This window comes from Aethalodelphis obliquidens, unplaced genomic scaffold (assembly GCF_003676395.1).
Source record: "Aethalodelphis obliquidens isolate GAN/ISIS:26980383/991018 unplaced genomic scaffold, ASM367639v1 scaffold1, whole genome shotgun sequence".
Taxonomy (NCBI): domain Eukaryota; kingdom Metazoa; phylum Chordata; class Mammalia; order Artiodactyla; family Delphinidae; genus Aethalodelphis; species Aethalodelphis obliquidens.
Genome location: NW_020837945.1, coordinates 6,101,014 through 6,123,033, shown reverse-complemented (window position 1 = coordinate 6,123,033; position 22,020 = coordinate 6,101,014). Strand labels below are relative to the sequence as shown.

The following is a 22,020-nucleotide window of genomic DNA, read 5'->3' as shown; positions in this document are numbered from 1 at the left end:
AGTTCACTTGTTCAAATTTTCAGACTTCTATGGGGAAAGATCTTTGACCTCTCCCAAAAAGAAAGGTTTCACACAAGTCCACTGTACAAGAAAATGGAGAATAATTTCACAAGATGTGTGGAAAACAAATTTAAACTACCAAAAACATGCAGTTCAGTTAAAAGAACCACATTCTTGGTTTATCATACACACAGGGCACATGGCACAAGAACTGCTCATATGGACACTTTAAGCCTCCTTTCTGCCAGCTCTCTCTCATAATGTGGTCATTCAAAATGCTAAAATAAAACTAAGAAAAAAACACTAAAGTTATCTTACCAACACTAAAAGAAGAACAAAGCATTTGAACGCCTGGTCTAGGCTTTTCAGTGAACTTCAGGGGACGTGGACTTGAAAAGAAAAATACATTAGTTTAGCACATTAACATGGTTTAAAATATTGGTTTTAATCTAGCATATTTAAATGTTATAATCTTATTTCTAGTACCTCACAGTATACCAAATATTTCCACATATGCTGTTATAGCTGGATGGATTTCAGAGAACTGTCCAATCCCCAAACTTATACAGAACATAGTATACAGAAAGAGCAAGTCTACTAACCCCCGTTCTGTGACTTAGGTGACTAAAGCTCAGACAGTGTGAGAGAATCCATTATCGAGGCCGCAGAGTAGGATGTAGAACCACCGGGTGATAGCATGATAGCATGGTCCAACAGAAAGGGCATGCGAGCCACACGTGTAACTTTAAATTTTTAGTAGCCACATCATTAAGTATAAAGATAAAACTAGGGTTTTTTAGTAGCCACATTATAAGTAAAAAGATAAAATTAGTTTTACTTCATTTAAACCAATATATCCAAAATATCACATCAATGTTAATAAAATTTTATTGAGAACTTTAGGTTCTTTCATATTAAATCTTTTAAATCTTCCAGATCATACTAGACACTAATAATACATCTCAATTTGAACAGTTTTCATCAAAAATACTTGATCTGTACTCAGATTTCATAAAACTTATAGATGAAAAACTAAATTCACATATTCAAGTTGTTTGAAATACGTTTAAAAGTTTTGTAATAACTGAATCGTATCAGTTAAATTTAAATTAATAATTCGATTCCTCAATTGCACTAGCCACACCCGAAGTGCTCAATAGAGACATGTGGCTAGCGGGTAACACACTGGGCAGTGCAGGGCTATGATCCAGGTCTGATACTTAAAGGATCCTTCCTAAATTTCTGCCCATGTAATTATACTTTTCTAACATTTTTCAAAATGTTCACATATATACTATCACTTTTTCTTTTTCAAAAAAATGTGCCCACTAAGACAGCATGGCTATGCTCCTTTTACATATCCAACTATCTAAATCGTACAGTGTAAACAGTAGTCAATATGGCACATATGCTGTATATAACAAAAATTAAATTCAAAAGTAAAAAGGGAACCACAATACACAATTTCTCTTTATAATCAGATTTCATTTCACTAGACTAAACTGTAACAACATTAAAAAAGAAAACTTATTACACAATTAAAGTCACTTACCTGAATTTCAGGGATTCTAAATCCCACTGCCAAAAACAAACTGTCCCATCAGCACCAGTAGAGACCATGTATCTTTGAGAGCCTTTGGCCATTGGGCTAAACTAAAAAGGAATAACATTTGCAATTCAGTTTCCTGAGCTGCTACTGAAGTTAACAGTTTTTCAAAGTTAACTTCAACTAACACTTTAAGTAAAACACAAGAAATCCAAAACATAGGTAATATTATTGCAGTGAAAACTCATAACCTGTAAAAAATGAAGTCTATCTCTAATTTGTAAATGTAATGTGATCTCAATAAATGATTATTTTCAAAACTAACAAGAACAGTCAGAAAACTTTTACAAAGAGAAAGTAAAGATCTAGTCCTATCAATGTGAAACCGACCACAAAGCCAATTAATTAAAACTATGGGGCACAGTAGGTACACAATGACAGAATGACCAATGGAAAAATGTGAAGTCCAAACTGGACGCTAATACACAAGACTTAAGATAAAGGAGCCATCTCAATCAGTTGAGGAAACAATGGATCGTAAATGCATAAATGGTAAAGGGACAACTGTGCAACAATCTGGGAAAAAATGGATCCATTCTTCAGACTGTAAAGCAGGATAAATTCCAAGTGATCAACATTTTAAATATTTAAATAACAAAACCATAAAAGTATTATAAGAAAACACAAAAATTATATCGTAACTTTGGAACAGGTCTAACATTTGTGCTACACAAACAAGCTAGAGAAAGCAAGATCAATTTGGTCCAGAGACATCCTGGACCAAAGGCAGCTTTTAAGGCAGCTTAAAAGACAGAAAAATATAAGGAAAACAAGAAAAACGCACTAGGCAAAGGAATAAGATGAACAAAAATACAAAAGTGAGAGGGAATGTGATATGTGATAGTTAACAGAAAGATCTATAAGACTAAGTGTTCATTTTGGAAGTGGTATGGAAATGGGTTAAATGGATAGAAAATCTGGACCCAATAACACCAAGTTAAGAGGTTAACTGTAGTTCTCAAGTAAAACACTGAAGGCAACCCAAAGATCTGTCTGACAGCAGTATATAATATTGATTGAAAAGGAACAGATAAGATAAAGAACCAAGAATCAATCCAATTGATCCAAGAACCTTAACTGGATGGCAGTACCCCCTACCTTCATGAAAGAAGCAACACAACTTGCTGACTCATGAGACATTCAAGATAAAGGAACTTATGCAAAAGGAAGACCAGTATTGCCATTAAGAGGAAAGGAAGTGTTGGGAAGAAATGGGTTGGTTTTGTTTTTCCGTATGAGTTACATACTTACTTATCATTACAACATGCCAGAGAGATATAGTTTATTATCTCTGTTTCATGCTTTTTCCCAAAGTTATATACATTTTGTAAGAGAGATAAGATTTGAACCTATGACTTCTTCAGTGAAGCTTCTTCTAAGCTCCTTCTCTTCGAATATATGAAATCAAGGGTTTTTTAAGTGATTATTTACATCTAAGTAGATATGTTTCAGAATATGGACTAACAATGAGTTTTAGAGAATATCCCATTAAAAGTAATAACTGAAATTATATTAACAATTGGATAATTCTTGTTAATTAAAACAAGGTAAAATTTGTAACCTTGCAAACACAGAGTAAAGAATTTTAATTAAAGTTAGTTAGAACACAGGTGACTTAATATGACAGATACACAAGACGTTTGTTGCTCTCTATTGTGTCTCACTGATGTCTTTGTCTAGCCCTGGGTTGACACTATACTGTTTATAACATCTTTTAAAGCATTTTTAAATATCTAGTATCGCAAAAAGTTGAGGGTCTTTTTTGAGGGATTGGGTGGGTGGTTGGCTATTTGTGCTTATCTTTCTCTTTCTAAATGAACTTGATAACATGCCAAGTTCTATTAAAACAAAGCAACTGGGATTTCAAATGTAAATACACTGACTTTACACCATGATGTGGAGATGTGACAGCTTTACAACATTGAATCTCCTGATTCAGGAGCATGGTAGAAATTTTCACTTATTTAGACTATTCCCTCCCCACCACCCAAGGTTCTGCCATTATTTTTAAGACCTTTCCCCGTCTCCTGGTAAGTTTACTCCTATGTGAAGCTTTTGTTGCTATTATGAATTATGTACTTTTTTCATTATATTTGCAAACTGATTATTGATGGTTTATAAGAAAGTTTTGGTTTTAGGACATGGGTCCTATATCTAAATGTTTTACTAAGCTCTCAGCAGTTCTAATAGGTTTTATAGAATTCACCAGGTAAATCCTCTTAAGTTTGCATTTTAAGAGATTTTTTTTTTTAGTACCCAACAGGCATTTTTAACTTTTGAAGCCTTCCTTTTACTGTTTCTAAGTAACAACATTTCCTCAAATGCAGTATCGCTGACATATAGCCATGTTTTATTAACCAACCTCAAAGCTACTCATCGATGACTGTAACATGCATCTCTAAATAAAGGAAACAGTAAGAACTGCAATTTCTCAAAGTCCCTTTTGGCTTTGTGATTCTGTACTGCAATCTCACATGTCTACTTCCAAAGTCAAAACAGTTTTCCTGAAATCACACATCCTGAGTAACTGTCTAGTATATAACATGTGCCTGAGAGCATAATAACTTCTACTTTTACAACTTATTCAGTGACAAAATAAGCAGTCTTTAATATATGTTGATCCTCTATTTTGCTATTAAAGAATGCATTATTTAAAGGTAGTAAGCCGTCCTACTAACTGTTAAAATGCAAATCTTTCCTGTGTGCTCACATGTGCATTCTAGACAGAGCTATTAGCATGGGGGAGTGGAGGAGGGGGTAAAATTCACAAAACGTTAAATTCACCACTTTAACCTTTTTAAAATGTATAATTAAGTGGCATTTGGTACATTCACAATACTCTGCAGCCATTATCACTGTCTAGTCCCACAACTACTGTAAGATTAAACTGAAATCTGTCAAGGCATTTTCCATTGATTCTCTTGGCTTTTTCAAGTAGGTAATCAAACTGTTTGAAAAATGAGAATTTGGGGGACTTCCCTGGCAGTCCAGGGGTTAGGACTCCATGCTTTCACTGCAGGGGGCAGGGGTTAGATCCCTGGTCAGGGAATTAAGATCCCACATGCCACACGGCACGGCCAAAAAAAAGAAAATGAGAATTTTTTTCTCTTTCTTTCCAATATTTATACATTTTTGTTTTTTCTTGCTTAGTAGTACTTGCTAATGTTGAACAGTTGCAGTGATAGTATAGCGTTTGTTCATTTTCCCCAAATGTCGCTTTGCAATCTTTCAAATCTGCATAAAAGCTGCAAGAATAGTACAATGAACACTCACATACCAGTCACCAAGATTCACCAATCGTTAATATTTTGCCACACCTGCCCCTGGCTACTGGATGGACTTGAACCATCTGAATCTAAGTTGCAGACATCATGACACTTCAACCCTAAAATCCTCAGCATGTATCTCCTAAGAACAATGATATTCTCCTACATAATACATTTATTAGACTCAAGACATTTAATATACAATTAATATTGAAATTTCCCCCAATTTCTCAGATGTCCATTATAGGTTTTCTTTTTTTTTTCCTCTCTTAAAGACAGGATCCAAATCACATATTTATATTTGTCACAGTTTTTACTTCCCTTATAAAATAGTTCTCCCACCTTTTGTCTTTTTGAAACTAAGCTTTTGAAGGATATAGATTGCTTTCATAAACTGTTAATTTGCATTTGTCTGACTGCTTCCTCATGTGATTCAGGTTAAACATTTCTGACAGAAATACTAACAGGTAGAGAAAGAATTTTAACTACAGATTCAATGCATTTTATAGTTACAGGTCTATTCAGATTTTATTTCTTTCTGTGCCAGTCTTAGAATAATTCACTTTTTCAAATTTTCCATATAAAACTTTTAAAATATACTTTTTAGTGTCTGAAGGGTCTATAGTGATTCCCTTTTTCAAATATGATATTTATGATATTTCTATTTTGATCCTAGATTAATCTCAGTCTTACACCATTTTTAGTATTTCATTCAAAGAACTTCTGGCTTTGTTGATACTCTTTACTGTTATGATTATTTTTTCCATCCTTAATTGTTTCCTGTTCTTTTTCTAACTTTCTGAGAAATACATCTAATCACTGAATTTCAGCCTTTTCTTTAATATATGCACTGAGGGCTATAAACTTCCCTTTCAGCACTGCTTCAGCTGGGTATTAATTATCTACTGTTGTATAACAAACTATCCCAAAACTTAGCTACTGGAAACAACAGTAAATATTCATTATTTCACAGTCTCTAAGGGTCAAGAATTCAGAACAGCTTAGCAGGGTGGTTCTGGCTCAGGGTCTCCTGAGGTTGAAGTCAAGATGTCAGCCCAGGCTTAAATGAGGATGGAGGACATGCTTCCAGAAAGGCCAACTCACATGGCTAAGGTAGGAGACTCCAATTATTCACCATGAAGACCTTTCCATAGGGCTGTCTGAGTGCCCTGTCGACATGACACAGCAGGCATCCCTCAAGACAAGTGAGTCAAGAGAATAAGACAGATGTTTCCATTCACGTCAAGAGAATAAGACAGTGCCTCCCACTGTCTTATAACCTTTCACAATCAAGCAATGGAAGTCACCCTACATCACTTTCCCAGTATCCTATAGGTTACACAGGTCAACCCTATTCAACAAGGAGACTACCAATGGGTAACAGCATGAGGAGGGAAGAATCACTGGGCACCATCTTGGTGGCTGGCTACCAAACTCTATATCCCACAAGTTATAATATTTTCATTATTAATCAGTTCAAAATATTCTCAAATTTTTATTGTGATTTCATCTTTGATGCATGGGTTACATAAAAGTGTATTGCTTAATTTATAAAAGTGAGGATTATTCTATTAATTCTGGCTGCTAGTTAATTTCCAGCTTAATAGCACTGCTGGAGAATATACTTAAGATTATTTTCAGTATTTTCAAATTTATTGAGAACTTAGTTTAAGGGTTGGAATGTGGACAATATTTATATAATAATCCACTTAAGACTGAAAAGAAATGATGTGAATATAATACGCAGTGTTCTAATGTATCATACAGATCAAGCTTATTATTTACACTGTTCAAATCTATATTCTTAATGACACAGATTGTTCTTCCAACTACTGAGAGAGCCAGAGATGTGCTTATTGCCCATTAATATTATGGAGGTCTATTTTTCCCCATATGTTCTATTTTTGCTTAATGTATTTTGAGGCTGTGTTACTGAACACATACAAATTCAGAACTCTTCTTCCTGCCTAATGAAACATTTAATCATTATAAATTGTCCCTCTTTATCTCTAAAATTGGTATTTGCCTTAATGTCTTTTTATCTAATAATATTAGTATGTTATACCAGCCTTCTTATGGTTAATTTTTGGATAATTGTTTCCATCCTTTACTTTTTTTTACATCCAGACTCCCTATACCCTTATATTGAAGGTGAGGTTTGTTTTTCAATTATGTCTGAAATCTTTCTCTCTTATCCGGACCATTTAATGCATTTACAAGTAATCTATGATTACAATGCCATTTAATGATATCCTAGTTTCATCTCAGTACTTTTCCTACACTTCTTTTTCTTTCCTTTCTTGCTTTTTTATTATTCCATATTTCCCCCTCTATTAAGCTTAGTAGTTATATATTCTCTTGCTAGTCTTTTAATTATTTTAGAGATTATGAAATGCAAAGATCTAACAAATACTAAAGTTACCTCCTCCCTATATACAAGCTATTACTACTGTTAGTTTAATTCCATACATAATTTAAAACCCTAAGACATTACATGTGTTGCATGGAGTCAATGTTTACTTCCATTTGCTCACACACATTGTTTTTTTAATTCTTCATTCTTTCTTATTCCAAGCCTGGGATCACATTCCTTCTCTGCCTAATAGATACTATTTCGAATTCCCTTTAGTGCTGTTCCATCACTAAGAAACTCTCCATTTGTCTGAAAATGTGTTTATTGTAGTTCAATGGTTATTTTCAGTAGGTTCAGAATTCAAGACTGGCAGTCATTTCCTATTAACACTTTAAGAAGAGTACTCCTTTGTCTATCAACTTCCACTGCTTCTACTGAGAAGCTAGCCATCAGTTTTATTCCTTCTTTATTTTCCCCTCTGGTTACTTAAGATTTCACTTTGTCTTCGGTTTTAAAGCTTTTACTGTAATGTTTAGTATGTCTGTATATTTATTCTGCCCAGGATCCTTAGTGTTTCTTCAATCTGTGGCTTTATTTCTTTAGCGTATTTTGCAAAATTCTCAGCTATTATCACTACAAACAAAGCTTTTGCTTCATTCTCTCCTCTTCTTCAGGAATTCCAATTACACATATGGTATATATGTATGTATACACATGTGGAATCTTTTCAGCATTTCCTGTCTATTTCTTAATCTCTTTCAGTACATTCCAAACTCTTCCCTCTGTGCTTCCATCTATTTATTTTCTTCTAACCTCATTTCCAGCTCATTAATTCTCTCTTTGATTTCTTCAGTTGCATCTAATACACTGTTAAAACCATCCACTGAATTATTAAATTCAGTTATATATTTCAATTCTAGAATTTCCTTTTTACTAACTTCTAGTTCTCTGATGAAATTTGCATATTTATTATGAATTTATTATGCATACATACTTCCAAGATATATCCTCCCCAACCCTACAAGTCTGTCAAAATTTCAGCTAAGCTTCTCAGCCACCTCCTGTGAAACTGGCATATGCCTTCAAACTCAAGTTCCTCTCCCTGGGCTTTCCTTATTTCCTGTATCTTGGTCCCATAATTTCTCATTCTATTAGTACTTCAGATACTTTTGTCACCCTCATCCAGCTTTTCTATAGTTGCCAGCTCGGCATTATGTCTTTTACTCCTGAAGAATGTTCACTTGATCCTCTTAGATAGACAAAAGGTTCTACCTCTAACCCAGTTAAGTCTAATATTAACATTTTTGAGAATGTAAATTATATTAAGTGACACTGTATACTGCTACCCATGAGAAAGGTGTGTGCTAAAATACTGAAAGTGATTATTTCTAGATGGTAAGATTATGGAAGTCTTTAATTTTATTTGCTATTAACTACTGTCTAATTTTTTTGCAAACCATATTACTTACATACCATTTTTTAATAAATAAAAAGAAAACCTTTACTAAAATTTAAAATGGTTTATACATGCCAGTAACAACAAGGCAAAGAACATGAAAAAGATTAATAACTAAAATCATGCATTTGCTTGACTTTGAACTTCAGAGTAACCACTAGCAAGCACAGATAAGCCTTCTGAAGTATAAAAACCTATCACCACCCAAGTAGAGTTTTTTGATATATTCAGTAGGTAGTAAACACATGTGGGCCCCCATTACCAAAAGAATGGGGCTTTCAGTGAAGTCCAGAGCTCCACTTTCACACTGAAGAATTCCCTAATGGTTTTAAGACAGACACCCTCAAAAAGTATTATAAATGTTCTTATTTGCTGTTATGTTGCCTATAAGTTCATACCAAATAACAAAATGAAAAAAATTTTTTTAACCTCTAGAACATAGCTAGGATTTGAATTAATTTTTAACCTATGAAATCCTCTAGAGAACAATATACTCCTTGCCAAAAAATAAACAGGCAAATCAAAAATTTTGCTTACATTTTCAAAGTAAAACACAACCCCAATTAGAGTTGTCATCCTTCAAAAATAAGTCTGCAGTCTTTATTCTTCAAGAATATTGGCCACAGGAGTTGAGAAAAGTCACTTTTATCACAGAACTTCACACCAAATCTACTTATAGACCACTTAACATATACCCTAGGTAAATTCACATATGAAAATGAAACCACTCTGCTTGTCTTACTCAAACTCAAATCAGAAGCACCAACATGTCTTAAAAGGCCTTACAAATCATTATCTACTAACAAAACGTAATTTTCAAAAAAAAAAAAATGACTGAGTAGCACCATTCTCAGTACTAATGGATCTAAGACGACTGCAGAGTCCACCAGACGTTCGATGCCTGGAAGAACATACCTCAAGGTAACCAAGCCTCTCGATCAATGATCCTGAAAGTGTAGTCCCTAAGGGGGAGCAGGGCTTCCCTGGTGGCGCAGTGGTTAAGAATCCGCCTGCCAATGCAGGGGACACGGGGTCGAGCCCTGGCCTGGGAAGATCCCACATGCCACAGAGCAACTAAGCCTGTGCACCACAACTACTGAGCCTGCGCTCTAGAGCCTGCATGCCACAACTACTGAAACCCGTGCACCTAGAGCCCGTGCTCTGCAACAAGAGAAACCACCGCAATGAGAAGCCCACGCACCGCAACAAAGAGCAGACCCCGCTCGCCGCAACTAGAGAAAGCCTGCACACAACAACAAAGACCCAACGCAGCTAAAATTAAATAAATGAATAAATAAATAATAAAATAAAAGATACAATGAAATAAAATTTTTAAAATAATAGTAATATATAAAGGAGAAGCAGAAGCAGCACTCGAGAACTTGTTATGAAGGCAAATTCTCAGGCCCCGCCTCCAACATTCTGAATCAAACAAAATTTCTGGCACTGGGGCCTAGCGATCTGTGTTTTTTTGTCTTTTTTGTTTTTATATAAATTTATTTATCTATATTTGTTTTTATTTTTGGCTGCGTTGGGTCTTCATTGCTGCATGCGGGCTTTCTCTAGTTGCCGTGAGCAGGGGGCTACTCTTCGTTGCGGTGCGCAGGCTTCTCATTGTTGTGGCTTTTCATTGTCGTGGCTTCTCTTGTTGCAGAGCACGGGCTCCAGAGCGCAGGCTCAGTAGTTGTGGTGCACGGGCTTAGTTGCTCCGCGGCATGTGGGATCTTCCCGGACCAGGGATCAAACCATGTCCCCTGCATTGGCAGGCGGATTCTTAACCACTGTGCCACCAGGAAAGCCCCGCAATCTGTGTTTTAAACAAGGCCTCCAAGTGATTCTCATGCACATCAAATAAAACTACTGCTCTGGATCCAACAACCAACTTACAAGAAATACAAAGAAACATGTTATCTACTCCACAAGGAAGCAAATGGTACCCAAACTGTGGGAACTCTATAGATAAACCCAACTTCCTCAACAAAGAAACTGCAAGTGGTTATAAAAAAAAAATTGGACAACACTGTGCAATTGTTTTAAAATTCTTTTAATCTATAGCAATTGTAAGGTACAGGCTTTGTCTGATTCCTAATTCAAACAAACTAAACAAAATAATGTTATTTACGAAACAACTGGAAATTTGAACATCAACAAACAAGTGTGATGATAATGTTTCTAATAAAACACAGTATGTCTTTTAGGAAGACATACTGAAGTTTTTTACAGAAGAAATGATATGAAATCTAGGATTTGCTTTGGGTACAAGGTGAAATGGCTGAAGAAGAATTGGCCTGAGGTGATGGGCACATAGGGGTTCATCATACTATTCTGTCTACTGTGTATGTGGTTCAAAATTAACATCCCCCATGAAGGAAAAAAATTAATATATTTCAGCAAATTTAATCCACTCATCAAAATCCACAAGTCTTAAATTGATGATTTTTCTCCTTTAACACCATGAGTGTGTAATGACACTCATTCAGTTCAACTATAAACCTTAGGGAAACAATAAGTCATCCATCAAGCCTTCATATACAGCTCTTAACTGCATTACATATTTGTTACATCACCCTTCTAAGATTCATGGAACTATGATTAATTATATTTCTCTTCATTACTAAATTTAAAATAGAGCATATAACTACTAAGCATCTTACTATTTCTCATCTCCAAAGAAAAAGAGTTTTAAAGGAAAAGGAGATAATACACAAATGTGAACACTAAAGCTGGTTTACCTGTAAAGATGTAATTGACCCCGTGTGTCCTTGGAGCACAGCAACTGGAGCACAAGTTCTCAAGCACCACACTCTAATTATTTTATCACAGCTCCCTGCAGCAATCATTGTATTCTCATAGTTTACTGCCATATCTGAAATTTCTGCAGAATGACCTCTTAATGTGGATAATAGGCGGCCATTGTGTGTTGACCAAATCTTCACCAAACAATCGTCTGAACCCTGAGAAAAAATACACCCAAAAATAAAATGTTAATACAGCAAGGCTTTTTTATCATTTAAAAAAATACCATTTACATGTCACTCAAATTAAGTGTCTATAACTCCTCCTCTCTTTCCAACTGTAGAACATTCTGCAAATTATGAATCTTACAGCCAACAACACTTACAATAGTTTTTTCTGACAGCCAAGAACACTTATAATAGTTTTTTCTTCAAATCAAATAATAAAGATACCTTGAAGTTTTCATTTCTATGGCTTAGACTTATTATAAATACTATTTTCCCCAAATTCTCTGCCATGGAATAAGTCCAACTAAAAGTTCATGGCTCACCCATTTCAATTAACAATGGTTAAACGTTCGTTTAGCTCACATCAAGCTAAATAATTTGACAAATGTTAGTTAAGACTGATCTATGTTTCACAAGTTGATTAAGTGGCAATTCCAAAAACAAAAAATAATGGGACTAGAACACTCATTTTAAATAACTAAGCAACAGAGTCTCAAATTTATAGTACCAGCAAGCATCCATCCATTCAGCAAATATTTGAGTATCTACTGAGTCTCAACAACTGAAAAATGAAATTTAAACTTCTTACCCACCTTAATTTTCCCTTAAAACATTAAAATGGTAAATTAAATTCCAAATATTTACATATAGTTTTACAACAATTATAAAATAATCTTTCAGTGTTAATCAATTCCCCTAGATCATGATTAATCAATGTGAATATGAATCACCTGTAGAGATTTGGATTTGGGGAAGGGGGTCTTTTTGATTAATGTAGAGGGGTTTTGGGGGGATTGTTTTTGGTTAATACATACTATAACCTAATTCAGTAGGTCTAGAATGGGCTGGAGGGGAAGTACTAGGAATGCATATTTTTAAGCATCCTTGATGATCATGCTCAAGAACCACTGCTCTAAATCAGTGTATCACAAAAAACACACAAGGCCTGATTATCTGCATCTGAATCACTTGCGATACTGAATAAAAATGTAAATTCATGGGCCCCACACCAGACCTACTGAGTCAAAATTCCTGACAAAGAGGAAAGATAGAATCTACATGTTTTATAAGATTTTCTAGATAATTCTGAGGCACACTAAAGTGCTCCAGATGATACCAAATTGAGTTTAAAATGTTAACTCACTGTAAAGATTCTATGTCCTGTCCTATCAAATGCTACACAGTAAACAGCAGATAGATGTCCGAGAATCCTTCTGTGCATTTTTATATGCTGATACATAGTTCCTGGAAATGCTGTGCTAAAAGTGGAACACCCTGTGAGTTGTTTTCCTCGATGTATCTCCACTAGGAAATAAAAACAATGAAAGTGGTTAAGGGGGAGCCAATATGTAAAAAGCTAAGAAAACCTCCAAAACAATTTCTAGAGGGTCACAAAAATCAATGCTCGAGAAATCCTAAAGACGAAGTTTCTTCCCAATTCTCTTCTACTATAAGCACTAGTACAGACTTCTTATTAAAATAAGATTGTTTTCATTGACTTTTATTACTTTTAGTAATAATTTTAGGAAAACCACAAATCTGAAACAACATTACCAGTACTACCTTTTAAGTTTTAATATAGAAGTTACAAAGTTGGTCAAGAAATTTAAAAATGGTTTTGGGCCTCTAAAAAGTCAACCTCACTTACCAAGATTTGGTGGGGAACCATAATTCACCGGCATTTCAGGAGGTCTTCCTCTATGAAGAGCAGCAAAGGCAGAGCCCTTCCAAACTGTGTGCCTGCAGTCTTTAAAATGAATTTTAGATACACATAAAATCTTGAAAGTTAACCCCAAGAAAGATTTTATAGAATACTTACGTATATTGTAATAAACTGTTTATTCAAAGGTTTACCAACTAATATACTTTAACAGAAAAGCCCTAGAGGTTTATTAGACTATTTCTGAAGGAAAAAAAAATTTAAGACATCTCAGATACAACAGCAACAACTAACATTTGTGTAGCACTTTACAATTTACAAAGTGCTTTCCACATACATTATCTCATTGAATCCTCACAACAACCCTGTGAGGTAGGTATCATTGCCAATTTACAAGTGAGGTAACTGAGGCTCAAAGGTTCCAGGACCTTTAAAGAGATCCACTGTAAATGATTAGTCAAGATGGACCATAAAACCAGATCTTTTGACTCCAAGTCCCACTCAATGCCAAACAGGTTTTTATTTTTCATTGCAGAATTATACCATACAATTATTAATGATAAAGGTCTTAATCACAACCGATCCAACTCTCCAAAACCAGAAATTTTTGTAAGGAAAATTTCAATTTTTTTGGTTTATAAGAAAATCCTGACTTAATTAACTTATTGAAATGTTACTGAGTTTTAAAAATAATGATGGCCAATATTACCATGATTTTAATCTCCTTAGAAAGTACTGACAAAATTAAATGACTTTCCTCTTGTTTTAGGATCATAGATAATCCTTTACAAAAGAGCATATGTAGGATCTTTGAGTCTGAACACCAATTCTCAAATCCTATCCCTCTTAGCAAATATACTAAGAAAAACTGTCTACCCCCTCTGTAGGAGATAGCAGCAGAATACAGATCATGCTGTGCTAGAAATGTGCTTCTTCACAACTGAAAGAGGAAGGTAAGAAAGGCATTATATAAACCCTCTACTGAGCCTCGGGTGCCCCAAACTAACAGGCATATCATGTGTTACATGAATGAATTCATTACCACTATCATTATCAAAGAGCAGTTACAAGGCATCCTCTTGCGTCACTAGTACAAAACAGAGAAATATGGTCCCTACCCTAGGACAGCTTGCTGAAGTTTCTTCTAAGGTCTGCCAGTTCTAAAGCAGTGCTCATCACAAAACGACATTGAGCTTGACACAAGTAAAGAAAACAGGAAAACAGGCTACCCAGGCAACTACTATATAACAACCTAAAACAGAATAATTACAAGGTGAATAGGGACACAGAAAAAGGAAGAATATGAACAGTTTCCTGATTCAAGCCACAGTGTGGCATGACCATAAGAGCACTGAGAAACAACTAAAGCTGACAAACCAGTCTGGCATGGAACCAAGAGGAAGGGTTGTTCTTTCTCAGTCAAACTTTACACTGGTGGAGCATCTAAGAGGCAGCATCACGTCAGCAACAGATCTTAAAAATAATCATGAGGGATGAACTTGACGTATACTCAGGATCAGAAGAGCCAACATTCTTGCCCATTAGCAGTTAAGCCACGTTGTATACATAGATCATATCACATACATATACTGAGTCTAAGTAATTTATACCAAGCTAACAGAAAAAGAACAGCAATTCCAAACATTTTGCTACCACATAATTTCGCAAAAAAATTAAACTGGTGAAAAAGAACCATGCATTTGTACATTTTTGGTGCTCATTTTCAAACTGCTACCAAATTTAGAAAATCACTTCCCCTTATAAAAGGGCTTCAGAATCTAAATATCAAGTGAAATACTTCTAGCATTTAAAGAGTTTATTAGACACATACAATTACATTCAATGAAGTTATAAGTGAGCTACAAAATGGAAAAATAAGAACTCACATTGATAAAACCTCAAACACATCTCAGAATAAATTCAAGCTTTTAAGCTTAACATCTATACCTTTATCATTTTTTTAAATGCAGAAGGACCCATTAAACACTGATGTAATAAAATTCAACATCTATGCTAAATGCAGAGAATTTTATAGTCCACAGCATGGTTTTTAGTTACATATCACCTTTCTTCCACAATGCTTACATTACTTCACAATTATAATAATTATTAAGCTAGTAATACAAAGCAGAACACTTCTTCAAATTAAGGTACCTTTTGCTGTACGTAGCAAAGACTGCCTTCCTGCACCAAGTAAAGAAGTGACTCTTGAAATACTGGGTGGAATTTCTTTATCCAACATGGGACCGATGCGCTGGCAGATTTGCAACAGATGATCAGGAGCCACATGCTTATTGGACAACACCTGATTGGAGAGCAAGTTTCAAAAACAACATTTTTTACAAGAGTTTCAAAAAATATAAATACTTAGGGATAAGTCTGATAAAACATGTGAAAAACATGTACAAGGAAAACTACAAAACACTGCTGAGAGAAATTAAAGAATGAAATAAGCAGTAAATTAATCTACAGATTCAAAGCCATCCCAATCAAAATCCCAGTAGGCTTTTTTTGTAGAAATTGACAATTTTATTCTAAAATGTATATGCAAATGGCTTAGAAAAGTCAAAGCAGCTTTGAAAAAGAACAAAGTTGAGGGCGAACAATACCTGATTTCAGGACTTGTTATATAAGAACAACTGATTTTTGACAAAGGTACAAAAAAAAGATAATCTTTTCAACAAATGGTGCCAGAACAAATGAATACCCATTTGCCAAAAAATAATTATAATATTAACTTTAATGTATACACCACACAATAAATTAAAATTATCTCAAGACAGATCATAGATCTAAATGTATCATCTAAAACCGTAAAATTTGTAAAAGAAAACATTGGAGAAACTCTTTATGACCTGATATTAGGCAAAGATTTCTAAAATGACACCAAAAGCATAATCCACAAAAGAACAAATCGATAAAATGGACTTCAGCAAAGCTAACAACTTCTGTTTTTTCAAAAGGTATTGTTAAGGGAATGAAAAAACAACCACAAACTGAAAGAAAATATTGGCAAAGCATATATCTGATAAAGGACTTGTATCCAGAATATATAAAGAACTATCAACACTATTTTAAAAAACCTAATTTTTAAGAATGATTTGACTAGACACTTCACCAAAGAAGACATATAGATGGCAACCAGACACATGAAAAGATGCTCAACATCACCAGTAACTGATGAAACACAAATTAAAATCATAATAAGCTATCACTACACACCTACGAGAATAACTAAAATTAAAGACTGACCAGACCAAGATCAGCAAGAATGCAGAGAAACTGCTGGTGAAAATGTAAAACAGAACAATCACTGTGGAAAACAATGGGGTAGCGTTTTTAATAGTAACACATACATTACCATATTATCTAGCTATAATACTCCTAGGTGTTTACCCAAGAAAAGTGAAAGCACACATCCACATAAAGGTTTGTATGTGAATGTTCTTGAACAGCTTACTTTTTAAGAGCCCCAAAGTGAACACAATCCAAATGTCTATTAACAGGTGAATGCCTACACACATTACCGTATGTCTGTACAATGGAATACTATTCAGCAATAAAAAAATTTAATAACACACAACGATGTGGATGAATATCAGAATAATTATGCTGAAAGAAGCCAGAAAAAAGAGCGCATGCTATATGATTTCATTTATATAAAACTCCAGAAAATGCAAATTAATATATAGTTACAGAAAGCAGGTCACAGGTAACTGGGGGCTGGTAGATAAGCAGGAAGAATTATAAAGAAGAGGAAACTGGGCTTCCCTGGTGGCGCAGTGGTTGAGAGTCCGCCTGCCGATGCAGGGGACACGGGTTTGTGCCCCGGTCCAGGAGGATCCCACATGCCACGGAGCAGCTGGGCCTGTGAGCCATGGCCGCTGAGCCTGCGTGTCCGGAGGCCGCGGCCGTGAGAGGCCCGCGTACCGCAAAAAAAAAAGAAGAGGAAACTTTTGGGTGTAATAGGTATGTTCACTATCTTCACTGAGGTGTTGGGTCACGGTACACGTAACACATCTAAATTTATCAACTTGAACACTTTATGTTCAGTTTATTATGTCAATTATACCTCAAAAAAATAAACAGGGCTTCCCTGGTGGCACAGTGGTTGAGAGTCCGCCTGCCGATGCTGGGGACATGGGTTCGTGCCCCAGTCCGGGAGGATCCCATGTGCCGCGGAGCAGCTGGGCCCGTGAGCCATGGCCGCTGGGAGCCCGTGCTCTGCAACGGGAGAGGCGACAGCAGTGAGAGGCCCGCGTACCGCAAAAAAAAAAAAAAGAAGACTTCAACATAGGCAAGTAGATAAAGACAAAGTCCAAATACTATAGAAACACGGACTCCATCCGGCAGCTATTAACTCCCATAAAGAGAATTACAGATTCTCTGCTTTTCTGAGGATTCTAACAAAATCAAATCAAAGATCGGGGGGGGGGGAGGTTATCCTATTTTTGTACAAAATAAGGTGTATCTGAAAACTAATATGGTTCTAGTCCCAATACAGACCAAAAAAAAAAAAAAAAAAGAAAAAATGGTCCTGAATTTTTAAGAATATCATAGACAAAAATCAATATAATAAATAGCTAATTTTCCTTTAATATTTTCAAGTCCTAGATATGAACGTTAGTAACAGTTTCTAACAGCAACTTCAATGAGTAAGCCACAGTTACACAAGGTCCTCAGAAGTAAAGCCAGAAACAAAGTCCCTTCAATGGTCAAACAGCCCATCTCTCTACCATCTTGTTTTTCACAGGCATATTCAGTCTCAGAAAGTTTATCAGCAACAATCCTAGAATCACTGTATTACTATCATTATCACCAAATACTGCTGTGAGCATAAGCCCCTTCAAGCCCTGGGTAGCAGTTACAGAAAGTGGTAGTAGGGTCTAGATAACCTGACTAATTAACAAACTGAAGAAAAAAAAGTCATATTAACAAATTTAAGGAGAAAACCCATATGATCATCTCAATAGATGCAGAAAATGCTTTGGACAAAATTCAACACCCATATATGATAAAACTCTCCAGAAAGTGGGCATAGAGGGAACCTACCTCAACATAATAAAGGCCATATATGACAAACCCACAGCAAACATCATTCTCAATAGTGAAAAACTGAAAGCATTTCCTCTAAGATCAGGAACACGACAAGGATGCCGACTCTCACCACTATTATTCAACATAGTTTTGGAAGTCCTAGCCAAGACAATCAGAGAAGAAACAGAAATAAAAGGAATACATATTGGAAAAGAAGTAAAACTGTCACTGTTTGCAGATGACATGATACTATACGTAGAGAATCCTAAAGGTGCCACCAGAAAACTACTAGAGCTAATCAATGAATTTGGTAAAGTTGCAGGATACAGAATTAATGCACAGAAATCTCTTGCATTCCTATACACTAATGATGAAAAATCTGAAAGAGAAATTAAGGAAACACTCCCATTTACCATTGCAACAAAAAGAATAAAATACCTAGGAATAAACCTACCTAGGGAGACAAAAGACCTGTATGCAGCAAACCATAAGACACTGTTGAAGGAAACTGAAGATGATACAAACAGATGGAGAGATATACCATGTCCTTGGATTGGAAGAATCAATATTGTGCAAATGACTATACTACTCAAAGCAATCTACAGATTCAATGCAATACCCATCAAATTACTAATGGCATTCTTTACAGAACTAGAACAAAAAATCTTAAAATTTGTATGGAGACACAAAAGACCCCAAAGAGCCAAAGCAGTCTTAAGGGAAAAAAATGGGGCTGGAGGAATCAGACTCCCTGACTTCAGACCATACTACAAAGCTACAGTAATCAAGACAGTATGGTACTGGCACAAAAACAGAAATATAGGTCAATGGAACAGGATAGAAAGCCCAGAGATAAACCCACGCACCTATGGTCAACTAATCTATGACAAAGGAGGAAAGGATATATAATGGAGAAAAGACAGTCTCTTCAATAAGTGGTGCTGGGAAAACTGGACAGCTACATGTAAAAGAATGAAATTAGAACACTCCCTAACACCATACACAAAAATAAACTCAAAATGAATGAGATACCTAAATGTAAAACCAGACACTATAAAACTCTTAGAGGAAAACATAGGAAGAACACTCTTTGACATAAATCACAGCAAGATCTTTTTTGATCCACCTCCTAGAGTAATGGAAATAAAAACAAAAATAAACAAATGGGACCTAATGAAACTTAAAAGCTTTTGCAAAGCAAAGAAAACTACAAACAAGACGAAAAGACAACTCTCAGAATGGGAGAAAATATTTGCAAATGAATCAACAGACAAAGGAGTAATCTCCAAAATATACGAACAGCTCATGCAGCTCAATATCAAAAAAACAAACAACCCAATTCAAAAATGGGCAGAAGACCTAAATAGACATTTCTCCAAAGAGGACATACAGATGGCCAAGAAGCACATGAAAAGCTGCTCAACACCACTAATTATTAGAGAAATGCAAATCAAAACTACAATGAGGTATCACCTCACACCAGTAAGAATGGGCATCATCAGAAAATCTACAAACAACAAATGCTGGAGAGGGTGTGGAGAAAAGGGAATCCTCTTGCACTGTTGGTGGGAATGTAAATTAACACAGCCACTATGGAGAACAGTACGGAGGTTCCTTAAAAACTAAAAATAGAATTACCATATGACCCAGCAATCCCACTACTGGGCATATACCCTGAGAAAACCATAATTCAAAAAGACACATGTACCCCAATGTTCACTGCAGCACTATTTACAATAGCCAGGTCATGGAAGCAACCTAAATGGCCATCAACAGACAAATGGATAAAGAAGATGTGGTACATATATACAACAGAATATTACTCAGCCATAAAAAGGAATGAAATTGGGTCATTTGTAGAGACGTGGATGAATCTAGAGACTGTCATACAGAGTGAAGTAAGTCAGAAAGAGAAAAACAAATATCGTACATTAACACATATATGTGGAACCTAGAAAAATGGTAGAGATGAACTGGTTTGCAGGGCAGAAAGTAAGACACAGAAGTAGGGAACAAACATATGGACACCAAGGGGTGAAAGCGGCAGGGGGTGGGAGTGGTGGGATGAATTGGGCAATTGGGATTGACATGTATACACTGATGTGTATAAAATGGATGGCTAATAAGAACCTGCTGTATAAAAAAATAAATAAAATTCAAAAATGAAATAAACAAATAAATAAATAATTGGAACGTTACGGGGAAAAGTAGCTTTTTCTGTAAAGTTTGGGATGCTGTAATCTAATCAGGATCTAGAATTAATATTTAATATCTTTAATATGTACCTGTCTAATGTTTAGCTTTCCTCAAATTATTTTAAGCTACACCTAGAAATCCTACAACAGAAAACATGTAAACTACCATATCATAATTCCTATAACAATGAAAAGTACAGTATAACAATGAAACATAAGTGACAGAAAGCACTGCCTTTTATAAAAAAAAAAAAAAATTTGGTGTCTTCCTTGCTTAAGAAATTCCCCCCAGCTTCTGATGAAACAGACATTCTTCTTTATTTAAAAAGTACAAGTTTAGGGACTTCCCTGGTGGTCCAGTGGGTAAGACTCCATGCTCCCAAGGCAGGGGGCCCAGGTTCGATCCCTGGTTGGGGAATTAGATCCCACACGCATGCCACGACTAAGAGTCCACATGCCCCAACTAAAGATCCTGCGTGTCGCAACTCAGTCATGGCGCAGCCAAAATAATTTTTTAAAAAATTTTAATAAATAGGGACTTCCCTGGTGGCGCAGTGGTTGAGAGTCCGCCTGCCGATGCAGGGGACACGGGTTCGTGCCCCGGTCCAGGAAGATCCCACATGCTGTGGAGCGGCTGGGCCTGTGAGCCATGGCCACTGGGCCTGCGCGTCCGGAGCCTGTGCTCCACAACGGGAGAGGCCACAACAGTGAGAGGCCCGCGTACCACCAAAAAAAAAATAAAAATAAAAAAAATTTTAATAAATAAATAAATAAAAAGTGCAAGTTTAGTAGTCAATGGCAGAATATTCCTATATAAATAAGAGGAAAAAGGAGCTTAACAGTATTTACAAAAGGACCTAGGCAGAGAAATGTTCTAGTGCTGGCATGAAGATCCTTCATTTAAAAGCATTTCAATGTATTTTAATTCAAAAAACTTAACCAGTTTTAGCTTCCCAGAGCAGTGACTGCCTGCTTAGCCAACACTGAAGTCAGCATTAATAGCATTTTCCAGACAAGCCTCACTTTACTGAGATGGTTGGTGGGTGACTTTGTTACAGGTATTCAGATTGGTGGACATGCTTTTATGATTTGTAAGATTGCGCAGCACATGAAAATAGGCTGTTGAATACTCCATTTGCTGCAAAGCAGTGGCTTAAGTAATAATAAAGATATGTAATGGTGTCTTACAAGTCTGTAGATGGAATCGATGCAGTGATCTAATGGTGTCATTAAAGAGCGTGTCTTTCTGCTTCGGCAGCCTTGACATTTTGGCTTTTTTCCCCTCAGACTCTTAGTTTTTACGTTGCTGGATGGTTTTTGCAGCTCTTGCCATCATACCCTGGAAATGCTGGAAGGGAAGGATTCTTTCTTCCTGTGACTATTTTATTAGGGAGGAGAATTTTTACGGGAACGGTCCCCTGCCTCAGGAGATTTCTTCTCAGTTTCATTGCCCGGACACATCCTTAGTTAGCATTTCTGTGCAA

General features: G+C 35.8%; 1 protein-coding gene across 2 annotated transcripts in view; it reads right to left on the bottom strand.

Moving 5' to 3' along the window:
• BRWD1 (bromodomain and WD repeat domain containing 1) overlaps positions 1-22,020 on the bottom strand; it is a 122,247-nt gene that overhangs the window by 81,162 nt on the left and 19,065 nt on the right. For both annotated transcript variants that reach the window (XM_027095113.1, XM_027095183.1), the window contains exons 5-10: positions 15,459-15,609; positions 13,293-13,391; positions 12,789-12,949; positions 11,414-11,635; positions 1,553-1,653; positions 319-389 (exon numbers count right to left, since the gene is read on the bottom strand). In XM_027095113.1, coding sequence (XP_026950914.1) covers positions 319-389; positions 1,553-1,653; positions 11,414-11,635; positions 12,789-12,949; positions 13,293-13,391; positions 15,459-15,609 — 805 coding nt within the window. The remainder of the gene's footprint in view (positions 1-318; positions 390-1,552; positions 1,654-11,413; positions 11,636-12,788; positions 12,950-13,292; positions 13,392-15,458; positions 15,610-22,020) is intronic.